Source organism: Phoenix dactylifera, unplaced genomic scaffold (genome assembly GCF_009389715.1).
Source record: "Phoenix dactylifera cultivar Barhee BC4 unplaced genomic scaffold, palm_55x_up_171113_PBpolish2nd_filt_p 000026F, whole genome shotgun sequence".
Classification (NCBI taxonomy): Eukaryota; Viridiplantae; Streptophyta; class Magnoliopsida; order Arecales; family Arecaceae; genus Phoenix; species Phoenix dactylifera.
In genome coordinates this window covers 2,731,083-2,754,220 of record NW_024067667.1, presented here as the reverse complement: position 1 = coordinate 2,754,220, position 23,138 = coordinate 2,731,083, and the positions used below count along the sequence as shown (strand labels likewise).

Sequence of the window (23,138 nt, the reverse complement as noted above, 5' to 3'; positions counted from 1 at the left end):
CGAACTGAGCCTGTTCACATCGGTACGGGGTGTTCTTCATGGGAAACAGCGTATGGCACTAAGTACCACGCGCTGTGGCACTTTCGGTACGGTACCGGTTCGGCTCGGTTTGGTACCGATACCGTACCAAACTACCAATACTAGACCGCACCGGTATGTCGGTATGGCGAACCTTATGAATATGTAGTAATTTATAGTATTATGTAAAACTATGCATGTTGTCCCAAAAAATATGCCCCAATTGCTGATGCACATTACCATATTTTCATGATTTTTAGTTGAACTAACAATTAATTAATTAAATACTTGAAAATTAGATAATTTACATTGTAATTCAGAAATGGTTGAATTACTTCAAAAAATATGTTTGCATTATCGACACAAGAAAAAAAATTTTCATATTTTTATATTTCTAAAATATTTTTAATTATTTTTAGTAAAAAATTAACATGTAATTAAAATTAGTAAAAATTAATTTTAATTCAGATTAATGTAGAATCCTACCAGATACTACATATATCTATTTTAGCCTATTAGTATGTATTAATCATCACTTATTCTTGATATTTACTTGAATTTGGGCTTAGATTTGGGTAGCCATAACCACACCCAAATTTAAATAAATTGCTATAAAACTAAGATAGCTTGTAGCATATATACCCCCAAACATGTTACCATTTTCTAAAAAAAATGAATATTATTTTATTTATTACTACTTTTAATATTTTTAATTTAAAAATTATATGATTAATGAAAAATTATGATTTCTTCGTCAATACATTGTTCATTATTAGACCTAAAGCATATTATGAAATCATGCCAAAATACAAATTTTGGCATATTTTTTGCTGATTTCCAATTTTTGGCTTATTTTAGGCATGAAAAGGAAAAGCAGAGAGGAATGGCTAGAATGGAGGGGATTAAAACCTGATTTTGGTGGGATTTAACTTGAAAACAGGCAGAAATCCCTATTTCCTCTCACTTTTACCCTAAAACTAGTGTCTTTGAAAAAGAGAAGGCAAAGAAGGTCATAGGAGGGCCTTCTCTACCTCGTCCCCAATTATTAGGTTGGTAAGAGGCCCAAACTACCCTTGGTTCAGCTTGATTCATCCTTGTTCGTAATCTTACCAAGCTGACCCACTGAACCATCTCGGTAATTGACTAGTTCGTGTCAGTATGCCCCGAACCGGGCGATTCAGGATAGTTTAGTCAACCTTGCTGACACCTAGAAGCAAATGTATTAATCATCACCTAGAAGTCTGTTAATTATCATCAACATTCTCTCAACTGTCACTGACATGTAATATCTATCATACAAGTTTCATGACTGCAGCTTGACTTTATTAATCTTAGTCTAGTAACAGCACAAACTGTCATTGTAAAACTCAAGCAAAGAGGAAACCTATAAGGACAGATGACAAAGAATTTGTTGAAAGTTGAACAGTATCTAGCTAACAATGGAAATAGAATCACATGGTTCCAATAGCAGAATATACAAACATGATGATACGTACAGTCAACATTGTTACAAAGCAGTTTCATTAACATTTATTTGAAATGTTACACATGGAAAAATCCCTTGAGTGAAAGCTTCAAAAGTTCTCCATATTTGAAATTGCATACCTCATCTGCAGTATGAAACTCAGATAGACTAATACGTCGCTCGTGTAGGACCAGGTTCTCTTTCACCACAAGATCCATAACCTGATGTTTCAAAGACAAAAGTTACTCAACTATATTTTAAAAAAAAGACTAATTTATCAAATGATGTTCATTCACCAACTAATGCTCTTGTAACACAATTTTCAAAACATCAAACAAATCTTGGTATCCAGAGTCACTTGCTACATTGGATATTCTGATATTCTCTAATACTCTAGGCTTATTCAATATTTGTATAACTACTGACGAGAGTGTCTGGTGGGTTTGGTGGCCTTATCTTTAAGAAGAAACCTTCTCAATGAGAAGCTTGAGGAGGTAAAAATATCTTACCCTATTGATTTGTATTTTCGAAAATTCCAAGTGATTAGGATGGTTCTAGTTTGTAGAGGTTCAAGCCAATAGAATCATATTTTACTAAACTATATTATTGTTATCTCACCTTCAAGGCATTTTGCATAGTTGGCAAATAAGGTAAAGAACCTTAATAGTTAATATACTTGCTCATTGTGTAATATGCAGGGTTTAAAGTGCCTTATCAGTGTTGGTATTAGTCTAGGACTGGGTCGGGTACAGTATTGGCGTGCTAGGGTACTGGCACAAACACAATACATTATGACATCTTGATATTGCAATGAGACCCTTTATTTATTTTTTTTGTTTTTCCATATCTTATGGTTGTTTAGGGTTTGTCTAAGTCCTATATTAGGGTTAGGTTAGGCTTTAGGGCGCATAATTGGATTTTATGGTGCCAGGTATTGACACCAACACCATTCCTTTTAGATGTTCTCTAATGGTTCTGGTTCTGAACTCTTTCTCCTTGTCTCCCTCCCTCTTTCCTCCACAAGAAGAAAAGGGCTTTTGGAGCCTTTTGAGTGGTACTGTTTAGCATCAGGGCAAACTGCTAGTACGATCCCATGTACCGAGTAGTACCAACTGGGGCACTAGTGGTTTCCAAGGACGCTAGATACCAAGAGCATCCCTAGACCTAGAACCTCATTATTCTGATTCGGGACACCCGATATGATGCGATATCAACTAGGTACTTAATTTTTATTAATAAATTAGCTTAGTAGGTCTATTTGGTGGTACCCATGGTACACCATACCATACCGAACCGGATTATAGAGCATACTGATAGTGATAGGGTGGCATTGGTACGGGGCCCGATATCAAGATGGTGTAACTTGGTGGTGCCAATTTAATTAATGCTAAACTTTTCGTGCTTCTAGTTTGGGAAGTTGTATTTGCTGGTTGTCTTGTTCTTCACCCTTTAAAGGCTATGCATTTCAAGAAAAAGGTGGTAGATAAGTGGCAAATAATCTCATCTATGTTGTGGGTCATAATTTTAAGAAAGATTCCAAAAGCAAGTATTATACATTACGGGTGTGCTAAAGTGTATTGTCACTTGCATTTTCTTATATTTGTGGAAGCTACTTCTCTAATAGAAGAATTAGTGCTACTTAAAAGAAACAAAGGATATGGAAATTACAGTTGCTCGAGTGATGCCTGGAAGGCAGTAGTCAGCATGAGGCGTGGATACTTGCCCCTTTTTTACCATGAACTGCAAGAAAAATCAGTTGTACTATCAGATAAACATCAATAATATATTTACTAAAAGTCTATCATAATATTTCCTCACAATGTTTGTGGCATTTGTTTCTGATACAAAACCATCTTTGTCTAGCATGATAGCATCATCTGCCCCAGCAAGGTTTCCTTCTACCTGCAATTCCACAAAATCCTAAAGTTATCAAACAAACAAATAAGCCAAACTCCATGAGTAAACATGTTTAAAGGACAAAACCTTGGCCAATATGTTGTTGATAAGATTATTGTGATGAATCTTGGAATCTATACTCTGGAACAAGGCGAAAATATAAAATCAATGTCTGGCAAAATTTATTAAAATTAGACAAACATAATTCTACTTTGGTAGCATGAATTGTGGCGATAGGTTAATAGCAAAGTACTCATAAGTCATGATTGTAGCTTGCGACATATGTTATCTTCAGACATCAAAAATTTGCGCAGCACAAAAAGCACCAAGTGTTATCAAGTGGTAATGCATTTTTACAGCCATAGGTCAGTAACAATAATATAGGATTAGAATGCAGCATGTCCGACGCACATGCAATGCACACACAGGAGCAACCTGATGGATGGCCATGATCCCTTCTAATGCTACTGGAAGAAATGACACTTCTAGCAGCATTAAGCACTAAAACATTTTTATAGCCCCAAATAGCAAGATGCACATTGAACATACAAATAAAGGAGTATCCTAATGGATGACCATGATCCTATTTAATGTTAATGAGAGAAAAGTCACTTGAGATTTTGAATTTAACATTTAAATAAAGACTGCTTGTTCTCTTCTGCGACACACATGGAACATACAAATAAAGGAGAATCCTGATGGATGGCCACGATCCCATCTAATGCTAATGAGAGAAAAGTCACCTGAGATTTTGAATTTAAAATTCAAATAAGATTGCCTATTCTCCTCTTCTTGAATTAGAATGCAGCATGTGCGATGCACATGCAATGCACATAACAGAGGAGCATCCTGATGGATGGCCATGATCCCATATAACACTTCAAAGTTTGAATTTAACATTTAAATAAAAAGCAACTTCTTAGGATCTTCTTTTGCTTCTTCCCCTTCTTACAAATAAAGGAGCATCCCAATGGACAACCATGATCCCATCTAATGCTAATGAGAGAAAAGTCCATGGTCAATTTTACCTTACCATACTGGGAGGAAACTACTACGAAATTCAACTTCGAGTCAATATAAGTCTCGTACTACCATGTACTGAGATGTACCGCCCTATATTGAGGCGTACTGATCTATACCGAGGATTACCGAGCCGTACTAAGGCATACCGAGCCGTACCAAGGCATACCGAGGCGTACCGAGATATGTACTAGCCTGTACCGAGGCGTACCACGTTATGCACCACAATGGCTAGCCCCAATCACAAGCACAAGCACAAGCACAAGCATAAGCACCACAATCAGATTGTGGTCAGCCCCAATGGATCCATGCTGCAGTGTCACCTAATCCACATAGGTTATGGATTGAGTTTGTTCTGATACTATTTATAACAACCTAGGAACTTACCCAAAATGGCTAGTCAAAAGGTATTATTTGAGTTTTTTGATCCTGTATTCAAGATCTACTCAGCGAATAACTGATGTGGGACTAAACACACGCCTGCACGGGTCCTCACATACTCTTACTGTTTAAGCCCTCACATCCTCGTCAGGCTAAGGGTCAAAATCCATTCAAATCTAATCACAAGCACTACGATCGGCCTATGGTTAGCCTCAATGAGCATGTATTGCAATGTTCCTTAGTCCACATTGGTTATGGGCCACGTCCACTCCGATACCATTCCGGCTAGAATCCGAATAATATCATTTGTAACAACCCAGGACTGCTATAAGATCAGAGAAGAAATACCAAAGGCGCTTTGTTCTAGACCAGCAACACATGGCCTTGCAGTTCCCGAAAAATGGAGGCCAATAATTGTTGGTTTTGTCGATTCTGTGACATCTTGTTTGATAAAAATAATCATATATAAGAACAATAAGGACAACCACATTACTAAAATATTTTCCTTTCTTCACTGTTACTAACTACAAATTGAGTAAAGCAATGAGACAAAATTCACCTAAATTCATAATCTCAAAATGCGGAAAGGTGCTAGAATCTATAAATCTATACATGAATTAGATTCTGTCAAGTAGATTGTCCAAATAGAAGATTATTAGTCATGCCAAGAAATATCATGATAACATATTAACCAAGGTTCGCAATTGCAATACTGGATCACGTACTAGTACCATGTAGATACAGTGTAGGTATGCCCAATATGTGGGTTGGTTTGGTGCGCCGATACCTAGGGGTGGCAAAATATGACCCGACCCGCCAACCCGACCCGTGTTCGACCCGCCATAAACAGGTTTGGGTTTGGCCTAAACAAGTTCGGGTCGTAAACAGGTCGACCCGTTTAACCTGTTTATTAATTGGGTCGGATACGGGTTTTAGATGTCTGACCCGTTTAAACCGTTTAACCCGTTTAACTGTTGGGCAGGTTAAACAGGTCTAAACAGGTTAAACGGGTTAAACAGGTTAAACGGGTCTAAACAGGTTAAATGGGTCTAAACAGGTCTAAACAGGTCGGGTTGGGTAGGTTAAACAGGTTGGGTTGGACAGATTAAACAGGTCTAAACAGGTTAAACGGATCAGGTTGGGCAAACAGGTTAAACAGGTCGGGTCGGATTGGGTAAACAGGTTACCTGTTTATTAAACAGGTTAAACGGGTCGGGTCGGGTTACCTGTTTAATAAACAGATCAGGTTCAGGTTTGTAATTCCTGACCCGTTTAATAAACAGGTCGGGTTCAGATTTATAGTTTTTTGACCCGACCTGTATTTGACCTGACCTGTTTATGCCTGACCCAACCCGATTGCCACCCTTACCGATACCCGATACGCCTCCGTATTAAGATTGGTTTGGTATCGGTATAGTAGAGTAGGCACCGATACAAGACGGTATGCACTAATACCTCACCTAAAAAGGCTAGTCAGAAGGTATTATTTGGGTTTCTTGATCCTATATAAGTACCCAAGATCTATTCAGTGAATAACTGATGTAGGACCAAACACATGCCGGCATGGGTCCGCATTGTTAGATATATGCCCTAGAAGCCAATCTGGCTGACACATTATTAATTCTAGGACATTGTTTTGTACTTGACTTTATTATTATTGAATAATAAATGAGCATTTTTTTCATTCATATTGTTTATGTGTCTATGAATCGTCCAAGAAATTAATAAGATGATAATGCATATTCTCAAGAGTTGAGAATTTGAGCCATGTATCATTGGTGATTAATTTCTAAATACTCCTGATCAATGGATCATCACAAGGACGGTGATCGATCCGATAAGATCAGTGCACAGATCGCTTTCCTTAAGGATGGATGAGACTCGAGTTCACAGTATAGAGACACTGAAGTGATAGTGCAGGTGCTTGTTAGAGAACAAGGGTACTGATCGTGACCAAGATAAGAAGTCACTTGGATGTCTATCCACTCGTCAGTGACTTGCTTGATGTTGCAGTAGTGTGACTGGTCCTTTGACCTGCGGTGATTCGGCTACTCACAATGAGGTTATTGTAGTTTGACTACACATATACATGATCTCTAGTCATATGGGTCCTTATAGTGTAGATTGGCTGCAGTAGGTTCACTGTAGGAGTAGGGTATGCACCTACATGGAATCTATCGATCTTGATAGATGAGGAGTGATCTTATATGATTTATAAAACTGAGTTCTAAGACCTTGACCAGGGCAGTATATACAGTGGAGAAAGAGTTTTCCACTCTCGAACTCAAGTCGAATAAATCTAGACATATGACAGATGACGAGGTTTGACGAGTTATCCATGACCTTCGTTCTGTAGGGATCTACGATAGAAGGACTGTATCATACGATAACTGCACCTAGAGGTTCATCATTCCATTCTGCTGGGTTGCCACTACATGCTGCTAGGTGTCACTGGTGGATGGTGAGACTCATAGGAACCATCTTGATGGTCGATGATCCCTGGTTAGTTGAGTTGGAATTGTTTCAACCCATTGAAAGGAGTTTTCAATGATATTGTGATAAAGATCGCAATATATCTCACTACCAGTCAGAATAGACCTATGGGGTCACACACATTAGAGGTATTGACCGATCCGATGGTTGAATTGTGATTAGAAATCACAAATAATCAATTTGATTGATAATTAGTTAACCCGTTAAGAATTAGTGAGTTGAAGAAGGAATAATTGCAAACGGATTGCAATTTAATTTAATTAATTGGATTTAATTAATTGGACTTGATCACGAGTCCTACTTGGAGTAGGATCGTTGGAGTCCTAATTGCATTAGGATTTCAAATTAAATTAGAGTCCTATTTGGAGTAGGATTTCTAAAGTCCTAATTGCCTTAGGGCTGAAATTTAATAAGTCCTAATTAGATTAGGATTTTCTTAAGTCCTAATTAATTTTAATTTTAATCTAATTAATTAAAAGACTCCTAATTGGATTAGGATTGAAGAGTTCAATTGAGTCATGGTTCAATTAAATCCTAATTAGATTAGGATTTGGAGAAAATTGAAATGGGTGCAAATCCTATTTTGAATAGGATTGAATCCTATCACTTGGCTGGTGGCGTGAAGGAAAAAGGAGGGGCCATGCCCCTCCTATTTTGAATTCACAAAGGGATAAAGATGAGCTCCTAAAATTTAGGAGCTCATCTCTATCCACACACCATAAAAGAGGGGTTCAAAGGGGCTCCAAATTTTTCATGGTTTTTTTTGGGATTTTTGGCAGCAAGGAACCTCCTTCCATTTCTCCTTTCAGCCACAAGGAAGCAAGGGAAAAGAAGCTCTTGACGTGGTCTACTTCATCCCCTTCCTTGGTTCCAACGCGAAGGAAAAATAAAAGGCTGCGGGTTTTTGTTCTCCTTCCATTGAACCATCCTTCTTCTTCCTCCTCCCTTAGGCATTCAAGAGTTGATTGATAGGGAGGATATCAGCCATCAATAGCCATCTCTACAAGGGAGCTAGCACCCCGGAAAGATCTAAAAGCTTCAATCGGTGCTTTGCCTCGTGTGGATACCCGTAGAGGTCGGACGCGTGTGCGGCTTCCATCAAACCTTCAACAAATCCAGGTAAATCAGATTTGCGGAGACCTTCTACCCGCACAAGGTGAAGATCTGATCTTCTTATTGATTTTTAAATGGTTTAAAAAAATTTAATCCTAATCTATCTACAAACGACGGTTTTAAAATACGTTCATGCGATGAACGGGATCTTGCATGCCTTCCGCTGCAGATCTGAAAATTTTTGAAATTTTTCTGCGGCATGCATCAGATCCTAACACCTCACATACTCCCCCTGTTTAAGCCGTGATGTCCTCATCGGACTAAGGGTTCAAATCTAATCACAAGCACCACGATCGGTCCGTGGTCAGCCCCAATGGATCCGTGCTGCAGTGTCCCCTAGTCCACATAGGTTATAGGCTGGATCCACTCTGATATCATTTGTAAAAACTCAGGACATCATCCAAAATGGCCAGCCAGAAGGTATTATTTGGATTCTTTGATCCTCTATAAGTACTCAAGATCTATCCAGCAGATGTGTGTGTTTAGTCCCACATCAGTTATTCGCTGGGTAGATCTTGGGTACTTATACAAAATCATGAAATCTAAATAATACCTTATGGCTGGCCATTTTGGGTGATGTCCTGGTATATTACAAATGGTATCAGAGCGAACTTGGCCCATTACCTATGTGGACTAGGGGACACTGCAGCATGGATACATTGGGGGGTCGATAGTGGTGTTTGTGATTAGATTTGAATAGATTTGAACCCTTAGCCTGACGAGGACGTCAGAGCTTAAATAGGAGAAGTATGTAGGACCCGTGCAGGCATATGCTTAGTCCCACATCGATTATTCGCTGGGTAGATCTTGGGTACTTATATAAAATCAAGAAACCCAAATAATATCTTCCGGCTAGCCATTTTGGGTGAGGTCTTAGGTTGTTACAATTACACTTTTCAACAGCTCACTAGGCCATTGCAATGCCATAAACCAAGCTAAGCCGATGCCCAGATTGTTCCAACATTCACACTATAAACCTCTTGGCACCTAGGTCAGCACAATTAGCAACTAGGAAACACTGACATGCACTTAGATACACCATATTGTAGCAACATACAATGAGCTAGATGGATGTTAAAGAATGCACAACCCTATTTAGTCTTAGGTTCACACAGAAGTGGTCTGTAATCAGGTCCTCTACTTTAAAAATTAATAGGGCTTACTAGCTTCGCTCTTACTTTAGCAGACCAAATCACATATATATACTTCTGCAAACATACCAAAGACAATCCAGTATGTCTAGGTAATAACTATTTGATAAAACACAAATTCAAGTCTGGAAACTCACAGGGGCTTTTGTTGGTCAGCTACTAAATTGTAGAGATCATTCTGACAACCCATTTCACTGATGTGGCTATTGGTCATTACTCAGAACCTAAAAAGCCAGTTTATCTTTCATTGGTTGTTTTCAAGCAGAGCACAGATCTACGGCACAATATATCTTAAGGTTGAAACATATTTGTAGGCCAGTTCAAAACTTTCTGGCATAAATTTGAAGTTCATACTACTAGCTTACGCCTGTTAGGGGTTTCAGATAGCCAAACTTCTGTGAACACGATGCATCAATCTTATATGTTTGAAGCAGCAGGGAACTAACAAATTTTCAAGAGAAAAATTTGAGTGCTCAAGATATCTTAGCAACACATGTGATCCTCGTAAGCTTATCATTCCACAATTCTTTTTAATAAGATCATTTATGACAATAAATAAAATTCAGTCCTTAAAGTAAAAAAAAGTGGCCAGTCATTTATGTCACAACTTGCATACCAGGCTCTAACATAAATACATCAAACAAATTTAGAAAAACAAGTTACATCATGATTCTTACATTTGGTGAATTACGACGTGTGGTTGCTGTCACCAGTTTTATACCACCTGAATTGTCATAGACTGGTGGTTTCCACTCAGCAAGCACTGAATTGCTCAAAGAAACAAATAATGATGCATTAAGAAACTCAATTATTAATACATCAGCAAATTATTTCATAATTATATGTATACAGATGTTGCATGGACATGGAGAGGGATCAAATACCAACACATGCTAAGGAGAATGCTAAGGTAGGAAATAAAGCAAGAGAAGGATATGGAAGAATAAAAAAAAATTAATAACTCTATTAAAGAAGGGTATCATTGCAATTCTACAATTGCATTATCCAACAAGCTGTTTACACCAGTGAAATGACCGGGGTGACCCCATGTTTTGTATTGGTATTGAATAATGACTTAATCGACATGGGAGCATTTTGACCATTTTTTGGGTGCAGCAATTGTTTTACATTTTTTTCGTGCTAGCATTGTGATGAAGAAAAGATCCCCATGCCCATCAACTTATGACAACAAAAAACATTGGAACATTTGGGTATGTTAATGGTAGGAACATTCTCGAGTTTTCCATCATGGGCCACCATCACCTGCTCATCATGGCTGCAGCTGAACCTCACCAAATTCAAGGTAATGGCGCCTTATCCTCTTCTCCCTCTCTCTACCCTAGCCATGTCGACCGGATTCTGACAAGGAATTGCCAGAAATCAACCGAAAATGTCATCCCCTTTTCCATGTTTGTTAGCCCTCTTCCCCTATTTTTGAAACCGACCACCGTTGCTTCATTTTCCAGCCATCTCTCCTTGATGACCTACGACCATTGTTGAATCCTAGCTGCTAGCGAGCGAGCGGAGGCTCAGTTCGACAGCGAGCCTTGTTTCGATAAGTTGATCCCCTGTTTCCTTCTTCCTTTCTATTTTTGTCACTAACACCAGCCACCTGTCATCATCGCCTGCTATCGCCACATATGTCGCGGTCTTTCAGCCAAGGTACCGACATTCATGAACTGACAAAGAGACTGGCAAGGGAGGGGGAGATGAAGAAGAGAGACAGGAAGAGGAAGGGAGGGAGGGAGAGAGAGGGAGAGGAAGGGAGGGAGAGAATGGGAGAGCGTGACAGAGAGAGACGTGGAAGAAGGGGGCGAGGGACAAGAAAAGAGAGGAAAGAGGGAGAGAGAGGGACAGAGAGAGGAAGGAGGGAGAGAGGGAGAGGACGACAATGAGCAATGGCCGCCGGAACAGGACTGAGAGAGAGAGAGAGGAGAGAGGAGAGAGGGAGGGAGGGATAGAGAGAGGAAGGGAGGGAGAGAGCGAGAGAGCACAATAGAGAGAGACTAGAAGGAGGGGGAGCCCCTATTTTCTTTAGAAATAGGTGCTCCGCCGCTGTTCCAATACATGGAGGAGAGAGGGAAAGCCCTCTCTCCCTATCTCAGTCCTTCTCCCTATCTCAGTCCTATTCCGACGGCTGCCGTTCACCGCCACCCTCTCCCTCTTTCCCTCCCTCCCTCTTTTTTCCTCTCTTTCCTTCTTCCTCTCTTACCACTCGCCAGTTTCTCGTTTTTTATTGTCGGAACTATGGTATGCCATACCAATCCGAATCGAATAGTATGGACTATGGAGCATACCGTACCGTACCAGTTCAGTATTGGTACCAGCCTACCAGGTATGGATGGTGTACCGGCTCTTAGTACGCCAAAAAAATTATGTACCGTACCGTACTGACACCGTGCTCGTACGACACTAGTACGAAGTCCGGTACCGAGACGATGAACCTTGGCCGAAACCGTCTTGGTCCGCTACCAGTATGCCTTGAACAGGGTGATTTAGGATTGTTCCGCCTTTCTTGTCTCTAGCCAACACCACCGCTAGACACCATGACCCTCCTTCCCCTTCTCGTTCTTCTTAAGAGAGGCCTCGGGACCCCAGTTCACCCTCCCTCTCCCTCTTTCTTTCTCTTTTTTTTCTTTTTCTCTCTCTCTCTCTCATGTGTTGGGTGGACCCAAGCAAAGGGTCCCTCTCATGTGTCCTTCAATAGACCCCAGGAAAAGGATCATGAATTGACTTGGTAGTCGCCCAGCATGTTGGCCTCCACCTCGACTTTTGTCGAGTATCACTACACCCCACCATTAACAATTTTTGTCATGGTATCCTCACCTAATTTGACTTTCGTTTTACGATTTAACTAGTTGGATTACCTAGATTGGACTACTCCGGGCCGCTGAACGCTGCATTGACCGACCTTGCCCTTTCTCCACCTTTGCCTCATATTTTTCCACCATTACCTTATTCATTTTGCAATCTTGGACTCTATGTAGAAGTGCACTCATCGGACAAGAAGTCCGACAAGGGGATCAATCGAGATTTCAAAAATAATATTCAAAATCAGTTGGATTTATCTATACTCGTAAGGCAATGATTCACCTTATCTAGATTTTTCATCAAATTAACATGAATAAATTGACATTAGATAAATTATAAATTGATTAACATGCAATTTATGAATTTTATGAAAATATGTTATCACGGAGAATAAATTTTAAATCAAAGTTAATATTTTTAATATCGGATATTATGCATGTTGTTTATAAATCTCTTTGATTGAAATATGAAATATATGATTTTATAAAAAGCTTTGACACTTTTTGGATTTGGACTCAGCCTAACTATGTTTTGGACCCTGCTAACGGGGGTTATACATTGGCATTTGACTTTTTCAGGATTTGATTACTTTGGACCTTCTTCGCAAGGGTTAAATTAGATACTTTGGACCTACTTTGCAGAGGCTAAGTGCGGTACTTTAGACCTACTTTGCAGAGGCTAAATGCAGTCCTTTAGACCTACTTCGTAGGGGATAAGTGCGATACTTTGACCTACTCTGCAGCGATTTGATAGGTACTTTGGGCCCTGCCACAGGGATGACGTGATCGTAGTCAAAATGGCTGTTGAGTTGAAACATGATATTTTTAAATTGAACTTATGAACATGAATATGCATAACTAAGCAATACTGGATATTCTGGATTTGTTTATTAAAATGTAATGATTTTGTTATATACTTGTTATCTGTAAGAAAGCTTATTTAATTTATTACATGAATTATCTAGTTAATGTATTCATTATTTACTGGGTTTTTGAGCTCATTATTTGTCTCTTCTTTCCTTACAGCTCTAGAGAATTAGTTCCTGACAGGGTACTGCTAAAGGAGTGACTAGAGGCGAGAGCATAATGTTTCGGCATAGCTTAGAATTAGTATTATTTTCACTGATTTGGTGTTAGATTTTGTGAACAAAAATTTTGGAAGTTTATTGTTAGGTGCCAGGCTTCAAAAAACTATATCTCGGTTCTGTCCTCACGTTCTTCTTTCTTAGGGTAGGGCAAGCTCGGGAACTTGCGGGTGAGGCAGTGCTATGACACCTTGTTCGTAAAAGCGAGCATAACGATAGGGATAAGAAGGTTCTGAATTTATTAATTATTAAATTTAGATTTTTGTTACACTGATTTTTCCTCCACTATGTTGTTTACGATGTCATGATGGTTGCTTTGCATGCTTGTGGAGCAGTACCCTATGAGTGTGCGGCAGTTGCCATATCCTTGACTCACCATTTTGGATCGAGGCGTGACAACTAGTGTTATTAGAGCATAGGTTATAATATATAGAGATAAATATAAGATGAATGTAGAGAGGTACACACACTAAGTACCTTGGGATACATTTCTTTGATATTTATAGTATAAGTACCTTGGATAGGCACAAGCATCCTTTACCTGAAATAGATGATTTATTCAATCATCTGCAAAAAGTGCAAGTCTTCTCCAAGATTGACCTTTGATTCAGGTATCACCAATTAAAAATTAAAACATAGGATGTACCTAAAACTACTTTCTGGATATGCTAGAGGCACTACAAGTTCTTGGTGATGTTGTTTGGGTAGACTAATGCACCGAAAACGTTTATGGCTTTGATGATAGGATGTTCAAATCCTTTCTGTATAAATTTGTAGTGGTGTTCATTAGGGGTGTGCATGGGTTGGGTTGAGTTAGTATGGAGATATAACCAAAACCAAATTGATTTAAATTAGTTTCCTAAAACTGAAACCAAACCAACCATCTACAAAAACAGCTTGAAATTGACCTGAAAAATTTGGTTTGATTTGGTTCGGTTTATCAAGTTGATGTTCAGTGGGTTAGGCTAAATGGGCTGGACTAAAGTTAAACATAAAAATTTCATTTTATATAGGATTAATGTTCAATAAACTGGACTAAATGGGTTGGGCTAAGCATAAGCATAACAATTTTATTTTATATATAGGACAAAAATATAAGAAATAATAAAAAAATTGTAATACACACATATATAGGTAGGGTCAGGTTGAGTTGGTTTGGTTCTGAAAACTCAAAACGAAACCGAGTCAAGCTTTTTCGGCTTAAGGCTTTCTTAATTTGACACCAAAATGAATTAAAAAAATGATATAAACCGAACCAAAGAAACTAGTTTGGACCAGTTTTGTGATTTGACTATTTGCACACCTCTAGTGTTCATTGATAATAATTTAGTACATTCCACGAGTAAAGTGGAGCATGAGGAACATTTAAGATGTGTGCTGTTGATTTTAAGAGATAAGAAGATTTTTGCTAAATAAAAGAAGAGGGATTTCAATAGATTCAGGCTAACATTTTTGAGGTACACAACTTTTTTGGACTTTCCCAGATAGCTGTACCTTTGACCCATTTGACTTAAAAGGGAGTCAACTTTGAGGGGTATGAGGAGTGTGAGCAAAGCTTTCAAGAATCAAAGAAAAGATTGGCGATAGCTCCTATCTTTACCATACCATCAGAAAGTGGAGGCTTCACCATTTACAATGATGCTTCTACAATAGGTTTTGGTAGTGTTTTGTTGCAACATGGCAAAGTAGTGGCTTATGCTTCCAAACAATGAAAACCTTATGCGCAACATTAACCTACACATGATTTGGAGTTGGCAGTAGAGATTTATGCTTCAAAATTTGGAGATACTATCTATATGATAGCAGTTGAGATCTTCACTGATCATCAAAGCTTAAAGTACAACGTCACTCGAATAGGAATTAAATATGAGACAAAGAAGATGGTTAGGTTTGCTGAAAGATTATGCTTTATCAATCAATTACTGCCTTGGAAGAGCTAATGTTGTTGCTATTGCTTTGAGCAAGAAGTCTGTAGAACTTGCCTGCCTTAATCACTACTCAACAGTATATTTTGGAACTTTTGAGAAGACTTAGGATAGAAAATGAGTGCATGATTCAGAGATTCAATTAGCTAGCCTTCAAGTCCATCCTACATTGATTGAGAGAATTAAAGCTGCTTAGAATAATGATCCTTAGCTACTGAAGATCAAATAATTAGTGGAGTCAGGTGATCAGTTTGGATTTCGGATCCATGAAGATGGTGCTCTGAGATTTGGGAATTAGACTTTGTATGCCAATGGATCCAGAATTAAAAGGTGACATTTTAAAAGAGGCTCACCACATAAGATATATAGTACATCCTGGAGGTACTAAAATCTCTACAAATTTGAAGGAGTTGTGCTAGTGTAATAGCATGAAAAGGGAGATTGTTCAATTTGTGGCTTGGTGTTTCAACAAGTTAAAGCCGAGCATAAGAGACCAGCAAAGCTGTTACAACCTCTTACTATTCCATTACGGACGTGGGAACATATCACTATAGATTTTGGATTGGGTTGCCCAAGACTCCTAGCAAGGTTTGCCGTACCGATACTGGTGGCGGTCCGTACCGGTGTCGTATCAGTCCCGCACCGGTACAACAGTCGTACCGGCCAGCTTTCCAATAAAAAGCTTCCGGTACTAGATTCTACGTTGATCCGGTATCGGTTCCAGCTTGGACCGGTACATACCAGCCCGTACTGGCCGATACGGCATACCCTGACTCCTAGTACAAATGACACAGATTGAGTGGCTGCGGACAAATTGATGAAATATACACTCTATCTATTAGAGTTGGTCTTAGTCATGAAAAGCTAGCAAGATTACATATAAAAGAATTGGGAAGCTGCATAGGATTCGTGTAACTATTTCATCAAATAAAGATACCAGATTTGCATCGCAATTTTGTAAGAGTTTGCGTAAGGCCTTAAGGACTAAGCTGAACTTCGACACGGCCTTCCACCCATAGATTGATGGTTAGTCATAAAGGAATATTCAAATCTTGGAGGATACATTGAGAGCTTGTGCTTTTGATAATAAAAGGCTCGTGGTATGAGCATCAACATTTGGTGGAGTTCACCTATAATACTAGTTACCAGGCTAGCCTTACAAAGCATTATATGGTAGGAAATGTTGATCACCTATCTGTTGGGATTATGTTAGTGAAAGAAGGATATTAGGACCCTAGCTTGTACAACAAACAATGGAAAAAGTTCAAGTAACTAGAGAGCAACTTCATGCAACCCGTAGTAGACAGAAGAGTTATGCAAATGTACGGAGATGGTAACTGGACTTTCAAGTGGGTGGTCATGTAGTACTTAAGGTATCACCTACAAAAGGGATTGCGAGGTTCAAAATCCAAGGCAAGTTGAGTCCCAAGATTGCAGGTCTATTTGAGATACTAGAAAGAATTGGTGAGGTGGCTTATAGAGTTGCTTTGACACATTCACTAGCCGGTTTACATGTGCCTTCTATGTTTCCATGTTGAGGAAGTATGTGCTAGATCCAAGCCATGTTGTAAAGTTTGAACCCTTATGTCTTAGAGAGGACTTGTCATACGAGTAGCACCCTATACAAATTCTGAATTGTAAGGATCAAGAAAGGTCCGCAATCAAGAAAGGTTCGCAATCTATTTTCTTAATTTTTATCTCGGCACGCCTCGGTACGCACCTCGGTACAGGTTAGTATGCCTCCGTATAGGCAATACGAGACTTGTACCGATTTGAAGGGGTGTTTTGTATTAGTTCTCCTGGTACGGTATGGTACACCTCGTACGGTAGACCTTGGGATCAAGCATTGCGATGACGTATCATTCGTTATGTCAAAGTATAATGGAGTTATCATTTTTGAGTACGCCGAACTTTTGAAAACTCAGGAAAGAAAATTTCGTGGACAAATTTTATGAGGGAATGTAGGGCTTGGCCTGGTCCATTGACTAGCCAGCCTAGCTCGTATGAGGCCCGACCTAGAGACAAAGCAAGGCTTAGAAGGCCCGCTCCCAAAATAAACGGGGCAGAGCCCCTACTCAACTTGAAGAAGGGGAGGTCGTTCCCAGGGTCCGCCTCAAACACTGGCAAGGGCTAGAAAACCCTAGCCTCTGTCGAGAATAAATCCTCGTCCACTCCCCATGAAGCCCCACACTAAGCCCTTTGTCCCTCTCTTTTTCTTTCTTGAGTTTTCCGTTGTCGACCATCATGATGGTGCACATCGTGGCTACAGCCAAACCTCGGTGGAGACAAGGTAATGGCACATTACCCTATTCTCTCTCTACCCCAACCATCATTGCTAGCTAGATTCTGACACGGAACCTCCAAAAAACAACCAAAAATGCCATCCCTATTCTCTCTCTACCCCATCCATCATTGCTAGCCGGATTTTGACAAGGAACCTCCGAAAAACAACCAAAAATGCCATCCCCTATTCTGCATTTGTTGATCCTCTTCCCCTACTTTTGAAGCCAACCACCATTGCTTCCCTCTCCAGCCATCTCTCCTTAATGACCTATGACTGACGTCGAAGCCCTAGCCCTGGCGAGTGAGCTAAGGGTCAAATTAACGTCGAGCCCTGTTTTGAGAAATCAATCTTTTGTTTCTTTCTTACTTTCTTGTTTCATCACTACCACTGGCCACATGCCATCATTGCCCGTTGCCACCACTTCTCGTTGCTGGTCCTCCAGCTAGGACCACCACTAGACACTACCACCCTCCTTCCCCTTCTCTTTCTTCTTAAGAGAGGCCCCAAGACCCCTATTCACCCTCCCTATTGCTCTTTTTCTCTCTTCTTTTATTTTTCTCTCTCTCGTCTTAGTAGACCCTAGCAAAGGGTCCCTTTAATGTGTCCTTTGATCGACCCCAAAAAAAGCCTCATGAATTGACTTGGTGATCGCCCAACATGTTGACCTCCACCCAACCTTCATCGAGCATTACTGGACCACCATTAACAATTTCTATCATGGAATCCTCACCTGCTTTGACTCTCATTTTGCGATTGGACCAGTTGGATTACCCAAATTAGACCGATCCACATTGCTGAGGCACCCAACCAGTCTTGTCCTTCCTCCACCTTTTCCATATATTTTCTACAATGACATTCCCTTTGCAACCTCATCCAATTGTTGGTCTTGGCTCTATGTATGGGTGTACTCATTTGGACAAGAAGTCCAACAAGGGTTTTCACAATTTAGTCCTCATATCGAGGTTTTGAAAGAAATATTCAGAATTAGTTGGATTTGTTTGTACTCGCAAGGTAAGTAATGATTCACGTTCTCTAGATTTTTCATCAGATTAATATGAATAAATTTTGACATCAAATAAATTATATATCGATTAATATGCAATTTATAAATTTTATGAAAATGTCATGACGGAAAAGAAATTTGTAAATCAGAATAATATTTTTATTACGGAATATTATGCATGTCGTTTAAAAATCTTAAATGGAATATGCATATTTTGATTGGAATATGACATATATGATTTTATCCAAAACTTTGACATATTTTGGATTTGGACTCTTATCATTACTATGCTTTGGACCCTACCAGAGGAGGTTATATGTTGGCATTTGATCATTCCAGGATTTGATTACTTTGGACCTACTACACGAGTTATACATTGGCTTCTCTAGAGTTGAATACCACATCAAAAATTTCTTTCGATCCAACCGATAGGAATCAATAAGAAAGCCAAATTCTTTATGATACACCAAATCTGGCTCGGTTATTAATAGAGTGAATAAATATGCCATTTCTTGAATTCTCTCTTTTGATTCAAGATCATGGTGTAACATGTATCCCCTTTTGTTCCGGTCATATAATAGATGAAATAAATCAAAGAATGGATTTTTCTTTTTCAAGAATGAAATTTTGTTGGAACCATCCATATCCAGATCATCCTTGGAACCATATCACATCCTGGATATGATGAAATGGGATGAACCGATGAATTGACTCTAGGCCTACTCTGCAGAGGTTAAATGTAGTACTTTGTACCTACTTCGCAAGGGTTAAGTGCGGTAATTCGGACCTACTCAATAGGGATTCAATGTGGTACTTTGGACCCTGCTACAAGGATAATATGGTCATAGTCAAAAAGGTTGTTGAGATGAAATATGATATATTAAATTGAACTTATGAATATGAATATGAAGTGAGAAATACTGGATATTCTAGATTTGTTTATTAAAATATAATGATTTTGTTACATGTTTATTATTAGTAAGAAAACTTATTTAATTTTTATTATGTGAATTATCTAGCTCAGATATTCATTACTTATTGAGCTATTCAGTTATGAGAAGGAAATTAGTAAACAAAGAGAGTTTATAGATTATTACCAATCAGAGTGCATCCATAAAGGTTGAATGCTGGACTCATTCCAGATGTAACCTAACAGAGAAAAGTGAATTGTGAAATAGAAACTAATTAAGAAAAAGGAACTAGAGAGTAACCACCAAATAACTAGTCAATTACATAGAACTATCATTTCAGAACATCAATGGATATTGGAAAACACACATATGAGTGAGAACCCTCCAAGAAATTACCTTTTTCCCACGAGTTAAAGTGAGTCTTATATGTGCATTGTCAAACATCCCATTTGATATGAGAGTTTTGAAAATTGCTTCCTTTATCTGAAATTTTTTAATCAGAGAAAAAATTTCAGGCAGATACAGCAGAGCCTCTCAAATTACAATTTCAAGTTGCCTAAATCTATTTTTCTTCCCCAGTATGTGGGAACCTACCACAACCTTCAGCCATTATAATCTTATTGTTCATAGCAATTTGAAACAACAAAGGATGAAGCAAATAACAAACTCTTAGTAGTTACCGCTTCACGATTTGGAATGTTGCTGAAGGCTAAAGCTTTGGCTGAATCAAACAACCTGATATTAGAAAATCAAGATGCCCATGCTAAATATTTTTTAAAAACATCTGTTTATCCATCAAATATATTTGACATGAATGCTTCACAAAAAACTAGATAAAGAAGTGCCGTATGTTTGAAGATATTGCATGATCTCAATTAATATTTATGGTAATTATTTTTTGAAGTAGAAAGTTGGAGGTAACTCACCGATCCAAGTGTTCATCAAGCTTGAAAACTTTTCCATTATAGATACGGAGTCCCTCCCACACTGCATCACCACCTTGTACAACTGAATCAAACACTGAAACCTTCAACAAGAAAAAAATATTGTTAGATCACTGAGACTGATCTGAATGAGTAGAATGCATAGAAGACAAAGTAGTTAGCAATTTTTCATTTACAAATACCTTGGCACTCTCACGAGGTAAGAGTTCATCACCAACCCAAGCAAGGAGCTTCCCATTGGCAAGGACAGGAAGACTAGGAAGAGGTAAAGAAGGTTGTAATGAGGACCTACTCTTTTGTCTGAGCAAGTTGTAGAAAGGCAGACTTTGCTCTAGCAAGTCATATTGGGCAGATGGAAATGGCTGAAGGAAATCCATTTAAATGTTAGCTAAACTAAAATTTTGATACTCAAAGTTTTAATGAAATGAAAAAGAAAAAAATATTGTGATAAAAGATAATAAAGGGCCAAATGTTATGACAGGCAACAGTAAAATTCACATGGGTTGATGTTGAGAAGGTGGAGGAACGAAGACAGGTGTGATTCTCAGTGTGGCAGGTGCAAGGCATAAGCCTTATGAGCTTTTTTGCTTTTAGAAAATTTATATATTATCTGAAAATAAAGTAAGGTATAGGATATCAATATAGTACTTCAATATACAGTTGTATTGATCTTCAGTAAGAATCTAATGCAGCAAATAAAATATTACATGTCTTGAAGTAGAAATTTCAGCAGGTGGATGTCATATCAGCATCACCAAGTTCTGAGCAGCACTATGTAAAACCCATGCCCATGTTTAAAGATCCACATAGTAATGTGTTTTTTAAGTGCCGTCTAAAGCCAGCCGATACATACCATAATTGAACCTTTTCAAACAATGACTTGTGCCTCGCTTCACATGGTCTCAACTCTCAAGTCTTAACCATTGTTTATTGTGAGGCATTATTTCAAGGTGTAGGATGAGATGATCTTCAACTTAGCCTCTAACAACAGATTGCTAAAATAAATGCATAGGGACTACATGACGCACTAGAACTTAGGATGCAAGGACTTGTGTAGGCATGTTTAGTCCCACATTGGTTGTGCATTGGGAATATCTTGGATCCCTATATAGGGCTAAGCAAGGTTTGTAGTACTGGTTGATACTAGTGCATATCAATGGTACCAATACCGATCCGGTCTATAGTACCGTCACTCGGTATGCCGAACTAGGTATCATATTGGGTGTACTGACGCTGTAATAGGATGGCACTGATATAGGGTCTGGTACCGAGACAGCGAACCTTGGGGCTACGAAACCCAAGTAATAACATCTGGCTAGTCCTCTTGAACGAGGTCCTATATTATTATAGAGTATCTATTCATGACCAAAAAATACTAAATGGACATATACCATAAGTATAATGGGCTAAAGCAGTTAAGGAGGCTATGAGCCGCACCAGTAGCTCCACCAAACCAAGATGATTCAAGAGTTGTTGCTTAACAACTTCTAAGTTGGTGCCAGTAGTGGTTGAACTAGTAGGGACAATGAAAAAAAAGCAAAAGTAGATGAATGCCTTGGAATGAACAAAAAATTAAATAATTGCTTCTAATTACTCACAATTTATGCAACTAAAGAATTACATTGCACGTACAATATAAAACACCCGTTCATGACTAAAAAGTTCTTAATATTCTAATCAAGGATTAAGCACCCTGTTCGTAACAGTAGTATTGTAGTGGATCGGAGAGAGACAGTCTAAGAGATCCAAGACTAAGGTTTTAAATGTAGATGGGACCATGGGGCATCCCACCAACTTGAGTGTTGGGATAGGACAAGTATAGAAATGGGCTAGAACGAGATAGGATCCATCGTCCTGAATGTTCAGACATGGGGTATTCCATATGTCTCGTTCCATGGAAAAAAGAGGATGGAGCTACCCCACAATATCTACAACCTTGTTTGGGATCCCATGCCTCTCCACATTGGGTTGTTCCAGATGATTCTCGTTTGTCCTAGTTGGAATAGACTAGGATATTTGCGCCCCAACATAGGATGGTCGGGCATCCTGGGATACAAATTTTTTTCATATTTTTTCTATTCATTCTTATTTTTAATGGTTGTGCTAGTCTATCCTGATATTGTACCCACCTAGCCCCATATGAGGTCCAGTACCGGGATGGCGAACCTTGATTTAAACCCTTGAATCTTTTAATAATAATTGAACTTGTCAAGGAAAGAAAATAGTGATCTAATGTCACCTTACAGCCCTTGTGGAAATCTGCAAAGGGAGGGGGTCAGAGGCACATGCCCTTCTGCTTCTACGAAATGCAGTGGACCCCTTTCTGGAATGAGCTCTCTGCCCCACTCCTATGTATGTGGATCCTGCACCCCCCCTCCTTTATGCAATTAGATCCACAACTCCTTTTCAAATTTCACACTACATCAATTAGCAAGGTACCATGTTAGGGCCTTGTTTGCACTAAAGAACAAACTCAAATAATTTCAGAATCATCAAAGTTCTCAATAAAACACTCAAAATTGGTATGACCATAGTTTTATGCTCCAATACAGGAAAAAAAAAGTAAACTTAGCAACAAGACATTCTAAAATCCTTTTAGACATTATCGCCTTACATCACAGCAAACCTACGTATGCCAA

At 38.9% G+C, this 23,138-nt stretch overlaps 1 protein-coding gene across 1 annotated transcript in view; it reads right to left on the bottom strand.

Moving 5' to 3' along the window:
- Positions 1-23,138, bottom strand: part of LOC103713632 (branched-chain-amino-acid aminotransferase-like protein 2) — a 55,187-nt gene that overhangs the window by 7,223 nt on the left and 24,826 nt on the right. The window contains exons 8-17 of the mRNA XM_008800633.4: positions 20,682-20,861; positions 20,482-20,582; positions 20,236-20,290; positions 19,952-20,038; positions 19,742-19,793; positions 10,215-10,300; positions 3,467-3,520; positions 3,302-3,385; positions 3,152-3,223; positions 1,624-1,704 (exon numbers count right to left, since the gene is read on the bottom strand). Of these exons, the coding sequence (XP_008798855.2) occupies positions 1,624-1,704; positions 3,152-3,223; positions 3,302-3,385; positions 3,467-3,520; positions 10,215-10,300; positions 19,742-19,793; positions 19,952-20,038; positions 20,236-20,290; positions 20,482-20,582; positions 20,682-20,861 (852 nt within the window). The remainder of the gene's footprint in view (positions 1-1,623; positions 1,705-3,151; positions 3,224-3,301; positions 3,386-3,466; positions 3,521-10,214; positions 10,301-19,741; positions 19,794-19,951; positions 20,039-20,235; positions 20,291-20,481; positions 20,583-20,681; positions 20,862-23,138) is intronic.